The 8,641-nt window shown below is 39.0% G+C and overlaps 1 protein-coding gene across 1 annotated transcript; it reads left to right on the top strand.

The window, feature by feature from the left end:
* On the top strand, positions 1-8,176 carry LOC113637606 (arrestin domain-containing protein 3-like). The gene is made up of 7 exons (XM_047818301.1): positions 1-320; positions 3,468-3,509; positions 3,711-3,771; positions 4,764-4,905; positions 7,066-7,162; positions 7,269-7,525; positions 7,647-8,176. Exons 1-7 carry the CDS (start codon positions 62-64, stop codon positions 8,157-8,159), a joined length of 1,371 nt encoding a protein of 456 aa, XP_047674257.1. The 5' UTR covers positions 1-61; the 3' UTR covers positions 8,160-8,176.
* Positions 8,177-8,641: the final 465 nt, after the last annotated feature.

The following is an 8,641-nucleotide window of genomic DNA, read 5'->3' as shown; positions in this document are numbered from 1 at the left end:
GTTAACAGTTCATTAGCACTATAGGCGGAGATCTGGGGCTACGTTAGCGTGCCATACTACAATGTCACCGATAAAACAACTCTCTATCGTTTACGATCCGGTTAATAACAGTAACACATTCACAAACGGCGATGTTATTAATGGTCGAGTCAGTTTCGAAGTGACTAAAGAAGTTACGATTGGAAGCCTTTACATAAAGTGTAAAGGTGAAGCAAAAGTGAGCTGGAGCGAGCGGCGGAATGACCGACACCGTACTTACAGCGCTAATGAAAGATACTTTAAACTCAAACAGTATTTTATTAAGGACCCTTCAAAGAAAGGTAAGTCACTGCTGTTACACATACTGAAGATAATAACAGGTTAAACCGCTGTATGAACTCTGGGGTGGTTTGGCGGATGTTACTGTGGCTAATTTCTGATAAACAAGTGAAGACGAAGAACCGGTTTTGATTAAAGAAAAAACTGTAAAATTTGGTTTTCAATTTACATGTAAAATGTGCCGGCACAGCTATTTTAGGAAACCGTGAATATATTTAACCCAAAAACAATATATTTCTGTGTGTGTGTGTGTGTGTGTGTTTATTTGCTCTTTAATCTTCCTGAACAGTGTGAGTAGGCGGTCTGTGAGCCTCCTGTTCCCGCTAGTTAGGTTTTATTTCAGGTGAATTTTGTGATAAATGATAATTCTGCTGAAGTCCATTTCTACCAGGTTGTAAAAGAAAAGAAATGCAACACATTTTTCTTTCATTTCTACAGCAGCTGTATGTCAGAATGTTTGTATTTCAAAGTTACTGATTCATAATCTCAAAATTCTGACTTACAATCATAAACTTTATATCTGTTACATGTTTTATTCAAATTCTGACTCTGAAAATAATTTGACTTGTTTTCTTTTAGACATTACAAGATTAAATCAAATTATGTTTTCATACCAAAATAAAAATGTATTAAGTTCATTTTTATGTTTTTGTAATTGGTTAATAGGAATTATTCAGTAAAATTATCCCCTTGCTTACCTACAGTATATAAACTTTACATCTAGATAGTTTTCTGACTATAAAGATAACTCATTATTTTATTTTTACATTCTGTTGCTGAAAAAGAAATAAATAAAAAATCAGTTATCACTGTGGTGATACGAACACATGATGCTGAAACTGATTAGACCATTGCAACATAAATGTTTTATTTTTTTGAGAATGAACCGCTAATGTTGAATTGTCATAAATAAATTATGTCAGAAATGTATTGAAGAGCTGGGCATGGCAGCTTTATATATAAAACTAATACTAATAAACTGTTTAAAGCTGTTACTGGTTAAGTATTTTAGAGATTAATCTATAAATGCTGTTAACATTTATGTGTATCTACATACACCCTACTGTACATTCTGCCTAATATTTCACACATATATAATGTATAATGTGTGTGTGTGTGTGTGTATATATATATATATATATATATATCATCTTCATACTATTGGAAAAAAAATTTGGACAAAACTGACCTAGGTGGCGCTAGACCGGGTTTTCCCTTACCTTTAGACGCGTCCCTTTCTTCACTGGGGTAATATATTCCAAAACAAATAATCCACAGATAATCCAAGGAACTGGAATCTGTAAGCCTTTTAATCCAAAACGCTTTGGTCGCGCCGCAAATATTCCGTTTGTGTTCCGAAAACTGGAAACAGTAGTGCGCCATCATCTTGTTTTGCCGCTCTAACTTTTCAATGGGGTATTCAAAAATTCTAAATTTACGTCATATTATAGCCCAGGGCCTAACGAACCAAACAAGCCCTCACTTGAGCCAATCGGTACTTGTATTGCAGAGATAGACGGCTGGGAAGCCAATGATGTCATGACATCATTTTTGGGAACCCGCCTTTGACTGACAATTACTCCTTCCAATAGCAATGAAATGGGCCGGGACCTATACAGCTCTTTAGCCAATAAGCAGACGATTCCAACGATATGCAACATGCCGTGTGTTCTCTGGCAGTGTCTGCGTGAAAAAGCTGCGCAGAAGAATTCTTGCGTAATACTTGACCTTTTGTCACTCTCACAGCTCAGGGTGTCAAGTTACAGGCCTGTTTTCACAGCAGACTTGTAGACAGAGAGTCTCTGCTTGTTTTAAGCCTTTTAAACTGAGCATGCAGTCTATTAATTCAAAGTTATACAGTAAACAAGTACACAAAAACGCTGGACCAGACGACCATGTCTGTAGAAAAATATTTTTATTGAAGCCATTTTTGGGTCTTTTGACCTGGAAATTTTTTTGGTGAAAGCCAAGACATGTGGCTATGACCCTCAGTTGTTATTTGGTCCCTAACATATTCCAGAAAAATAAGATTAATCAGTTTATCAGGTAAACAACCCAGGCAGAAATGAAAACCTTCCATTCTAGCCTTTGTAACTTTGTGCTAGTAAGGCCTAGTATGTGGGAACTGTACCACTTTTTCTTGGGTAGGTCATGTAGGCGAAAAACCTGCAAAAAGGGGGCGAGGTCCTGAAGTTAGACCATTGCAAGATAAATGTTTTATTTTTTTGAGAATGAACCACTAATGTTGTATTGTCATAAATAAATTATGTCAGAAATGTATTGAAGAGCTGGGCATGGCAGCTTTATATATAAAACTAATGCTAATAAACTGTTTAAAGCTGTTACTGGTTAAGTATTTTAGAGATTAATCTATAAATGCTGTTAACATTTATGTGTATCTATATACACCCTACTGTACATTCTGCCTAATATTTCACACACACACACACACACACACACACACACACACATATATATATATATATATATATATATATATATATATAGATATATAGATATAGATAGATAGATAGATAGATAGATAGATAGATAGATAGATAGATAGATAGATAGATAGATAGATATAGATATAGTGGACTTGCTTATTTGTCTTGCACATTTTTTTAATTCCATAACCTTATAACCTTCTACTTGTTGTTCCTTTTCAACAACTATCTAACATTCAAGCAATATTAGTAGACAAAAGGAAGCAAGGTACAGTGAGGGGAATGATAAGTATTTTGCAGTAATAGGGAGCTGGTCCATTTTTGCCATTGTATGCTTTATATGCATCAGTGTTTTGAATCTGATGCATGCAGCTACTGGTGGTGTGGGAGAACTTAGGCAGGTAAACAAGTTGTGCACCTGACCTGCTCAACTGCTCTATTTCATTTTGTTTTAACTGAAAGTCACTGTGGATAAAAGCATTAACCAAATGAGGTCAAATGTAAAGTAAATGTAGTGAGGTGTGTTCTGATTCCACATAGTTAATGTTTTTCCATCTCGAAAAGCTTTTAATATGTTTTAGTCTTCACATTACTGCATTTCGTTGCCTTATACTTCTAAATGTGTAACAACACAATGTGTAACAACAAATGTGTAGAATTAAACATTAAAATGTACATGTTTTTGTATGTTTTTTTTTTCAGGAACTGAAGATCCCGGTGTGATATTAACAAGTGGAGAGATCTGTAAGTGTTTTCTGTATTGTTCCTTACATTACCAAATTAAAGTAAAACCTCTGGAATTATTGGCAACTTTCAGCATATCTGTCTGTTATGCTTTTGCTCTCTGCTTTTCCTATTCAGTTGTCACATTAGCTGCTTTATTTTGTCTTCCATCATATGTAAATGTTTTTCTTTCTCTTTTTTCTTTCTGTTTTTGACTTTCAGACAGCAATGTGGTTAAGCCCGGAAACCATGTTTATCCATTTAGCTTTCAACTGCCCCATGGGTAAGTACTGTATAGTGATTTTGAATTAGCTTTTAACAGCTTTTGATGGGGTTTAAAAATGCTTTATGTTTTGGGACTGAAACCCTTTAGACAAATACGTCATTGTGAGAAATACTACACTGAAGTAGTATGTAAAACCTCTAGTTCAACAATTCTGAAATTTAAAAATTTTTGTTTCAGTGAAATCATGATTGCAATTTCCAGGTTGGTCAACAGATATTTAGAAAGTACTCTTAACAGACACAGTGCTAAAAGCTTTGCAATAATTTGTGTAGTATGCATGTTTACCATTTTATATAATTAATTGCAATAATAGAAAAAAAATGCTCCTAATTCCTAACATTAGGATTAAGGTTGAGGATGTATTTTTGATTACATTTCTGCTTTTGATGACTCCAAAGCACTCCTGTAAGTTGCTCTTTAGAAGTGTGGTTGCTAAATGCTATGAATGTAAAAAATAAGCAGTTTAAACTTGACAGTATATTCCATATTTAATACTCATCTCTTTAAATTATATAAAATGGAGTCGGTCAAGTGGAGAGTTATATTAGTTAAGACCAATACTCAGTTCAACGTATGCCTACCACCAACACCAACACCTTTGCAAAAAAAAAAATCCCTACACATTTTGTAATGACACAAAATATTTGTCAGACCAATCAGTAAGTAGAGGAAATCCTAAAGCACACATTCCTTCAGCATGCAACAGTCCAACATGGCATACAGCAACACAAAAAGTCTAATCACTCAAAGGAGGTTATAGTGAAAAAGAGTGGCTTGGATTTACATAGTGCACACATCGTGATAAAAGGATCAGCTACATGTAAATATTGCAGCATGAACATTTTGTTTGCAGAACTTGAACCTCTGGATAAAATGTGCAACTGTAGACAAAACCCCAAATATGAATCGAGTTCAGCTGTAAATATTTTTAGAATTTTAAGTTAATTAAGATTACATTAAAATAACATATGCCGTTTTCTCCACCGTAGAAATTTTCCAGCATCTTTTGACGGCTGTCATGGCTCAGTAAAGTACATTCTCGAAGTCACAGTGGACCGTTCATGGAAAATGGGCCGCACTGAAAAAAAAGAAATTCTCTTTGTGCCAAGGTCTAGTGGTGTCAATTTAATGGTACGTGCAGCTGAAACCAAGCCTATATGCACATTTCCTCTATAAATTCTTGTGAGGGGATCCTGTGGGTCACTTAATTTTTAGGAGTTTTAAACACCACAATAGTGAAATCAAATCAAATTTTATTTGTCACATACATACTGAGTACGAGGGGGGCACGGTGGCTTAGTGGGTAGCACGTTCGCCTCACACCTCCAGGGTCGGGGTTCGATTCCCGCCTCCGCCTTGTGTGTGCGGAGTTTGCATGTTCTCCCCGTGCCTCCGGGGTTTCCTCCGGGTACTCCGGTTTCCTCCCCCAGGCCAAAGACATGCATGGTAGGTTAATTGGCATCTCTGGAAAATTGTCCGTAGTGTGTGAATGCGTGAGTGAATGACAGTGTGTGTGCCCTGCGATGGGTTGGCACTCCGTCCAGGGTGTATCCTGCCTTGATGCCCGATGACGCCTGATATAGGCACAGGCTCCCCGTGACCCGAGGTAGTTCGGATAAAGCGGTAGAAAATGAATGAATGAATGAATACTGAGTACGACATGCAGTGAAATGCATTTTACGTCTGTCTGGTTTTCAAGCATTAAAAAAGGAATGGAATTAAGGATAAAAATAAAACCAAAAGGAGGTAGATGAATAAAAAGTATAAACTATATAAATAAAAAGTATAAACTATACTGCTCAAAAAAAATAAAGGGACCACAACAGGGAAATGCTTTCTGGCTGAAGTTTTGGTCACTCTTGAATGCTGGTGGTGCTTTTGCTCTAGTGGTAGCATGAGACAGTTTACAACCCACACAAGTGGCTCAGGTAGTGCAGCTCATCCAGGATGGCACATCAATGTGAGCTGTGGCAAGAAGGTTTGCTGTGTCTGTCAGCGTAGTGTCCAGAGCATGGAGGCGCTACCAGAGACGGGCCAGTACATCAGGAGACGTGGAGAAGGCCGTAGGAAGGCAACAACCAAGCAGGAGGACCGCTACCTCCGCATTTGTGCAAGGAGGAACAGGAGGAGCACAGCCAGAGTCCTGCAAAATTACCTCCAGCAGGCCACAAATGTGCATGTTTCTTGTTAAACGGTCATGTTTCTTCTCAAACGGTGGTATGAGGGCCCAACATCCACAGGTGTGGGTTGTGCTTACAGCAGGACGTTTGGCATTTGCCAGAGAACACCAAGATTGGCAAATTCGACACTGCCGCCCTGTGCTCTTCACAGATGAAATCAGGTTCACCCTGAGCACATGTAACAGAGTCTGGAGATGCCTTGGAGAACGTTCTGCTGCCTGCAACATCCTCCAGCATGACCGGTTTGGCAGTGGGTCAGTAATGTTGTGGGGTGGCATTTCCTTGGAGCGCCGCACAGCCCTCCATGTGCTTGCCAGAGGTAGCCTGACTGCCATTAGGTACTGAGTTGAGATTCTCAGACCCCTTGTGAGACCATATGCCTGTGCGGTTGTCCCTGGGTTCCTTCTAATGCAAGGCAATACTAGACCTCATGTGGCTGGAGTGTGTCAGCAGTTCCTGCAAGACGAAGGCATTGATGCTATGGACTGGCCTGCCTGTTCCCCAGACCTGAATCCAATTGAGCACATCTGGGACATCATGTCTCGCTCCATCCACCAATGCCACGTTGCACCACAGACTGTCCAGGAGTTGGCGGATGCTTTAGTCCAGGTCTGGGGGAGATCCCTCAGGAGACCATCCACCACCTCATCAGGAGCATGCCCAGGCATTGTAGCGAGGTCATACAGGCATGTGTAGGCCACACACAACTGAGTCTCATTCTGACTTGTTTTAAGGACATTACATCAAAGTTGGATCAGCCTTTAATGTGTTTTTCCACTTCAATTTTGAGTGTGACTCCAAATCCAGACCTCCATGGGCTAATAAATTTGATTTTTATTGATATTTTTTGTGTGATTTTGTTGTCAGCACATTCAACTATGTAAAGAACAAAGTATTTAATAAGACTATTTCATTCATTCAGATCTAGGATGTGTTGCTTAAGTGTTCCCTTTATTTTTTTGAGCAGTGTATATAACTATCTATCTATTCTTTAAATTTAGTACAGGCTTATATACTATTAATTATGTGAAATGCTGTAAAAATATTCTAGTTTTACAAGTAAACTATAGGAAGTTATTTACATTTCAGTACTGTTGTTTTTGACTCTCAGAGCCCACAGAGTGGATCTGTCAACAAAAAGATGAAACTTTTCTCCTCTGGAAGCACTTCAGTGAATGCAACAATTGACAAAATGGGCTATATGCAAGGTAAGCTAATGTCTTGATTGGAAAATGAAATTCACAAGAAAACTCACAGGTATATTGCTATGTGCAGTTGTTAACTCCCTTTTTCTGTATTCTTACATTTTTAAAGGTGAGGTCATGAAAGTAACCAGTGACATCAATAACTCCTCTTCCCGCGATCTCAAACTGAAGTACAGTCTTGAGCAAATACAGTCCTTCTTTTCACAGAGTCACTCCAACCATTCCTACCGTACCATTTTTAAAATCGTTGGTGATCCCATCCCATCTGGATCAAAACAAACAGTCAACAAAGACCTGACGCTTCCAGCCAATCTGAATTTGAGCATTATGCACTGTAGGATTATGAAAGTGGAGTACATATTTAAGGTATTAATGTCATCTTCTTTTTCCCCCATACAGCATCTTTTAGCTGTGATATTAACGAGTGGAGGGATCTGTAAGTGTATGTGCATATATATATTTTGTTTGTACGTTTTTTCCCCCACAGGTCTATTTGGATGTGCCTTATGCAAGTGATCCTGAGATCAAATTCCCAGTGACCATTCTTCCTGCAGGTTATATTTTTTCTCCAGGGCAAAACCAGCCAGCTTATCAGCCCTATGGAAACCCAGGTGCACCAGGATGGAACCAACCCCCACCCCAGCCTGGATTTGGGCCCAGACCCCCAGGCACTAATTTTGCCCAAGCCCCAGGGTTTTACCCAGGTCCCTACCCTTTACCTGTGTGTCCAAATCCACCAGCTCCTCCTCCTTCCTATACAGACCTCTATCCAAATCCAAATTCAGCAGCCTCAGACTTCAATTCTGTTCCATCAGCTCCACACTTTAATCCTAAGCATGCTCCTATGGGTTATCCAAATCCAGTACCGAGTGCCTCGCAGTTCGGTCCAGGGCCTGCTGTCCCGGGCTATGTTCCAGCAGGAGCTCCCTCAGGATTCTGGCCAAATCCAACCACACAACCAGAATCTTATCCAACTAAATCCCCTGAGAAACATGAATAATCTGAAAGGTAGAGGATGCATGAAATTATGATATGGATGACACTGTGGTTTAAGGATGCAGGAGGGTGTTGGGGTTGCTGGAATTTTACACATCATATATGCAATGTGTGCATATTGTATTGTTTTATTATTATTATTATTATTATTATTATTATTATTATTATTATTATTATTATTATTGCAGTTGCTCCAGTCCACTCCTACTACCTTCATCCTTTTATATATATAGTACTGTGCAAAAGTTTTAGGCAGGTGTGAAAAAATGCCCAATTCTCACCTTCTGTAACCCCCGTCTCAGCCATACCTACAATTCAGTTCAGTGAAGATGATGTGTGTCAGGTTTCAGGAGGATCAAAAGAAAGGCAACAGGCCCAGACAGCGTTTCACAAGCCTGTCTGAAAACCTGTGCTGATCAGCTGGCCCCCATCTTCACACGGATCTTCAACACATCACTGGAGCTATGTGACGTCCCTTCATGCTTC

Source organism: Tachysurus fulvidraco, chromosome 9 (assembly GCF_022655615.1).
Source record: "Tachysurus fulvidraco isolate hzauxx_2018 chromosome 9, HZAU_PFXX_2.0, whole genome shotgun sequence".
NCBI lineage: Eukaryota > Metazoa > Chordata > Actinopteri > Siluriformes > Bagridae > Tachysurus > Tachysurus fulvidraco.
This window is presented reverse-complemented; position numbering and strand designations above follow the sequence as displayed.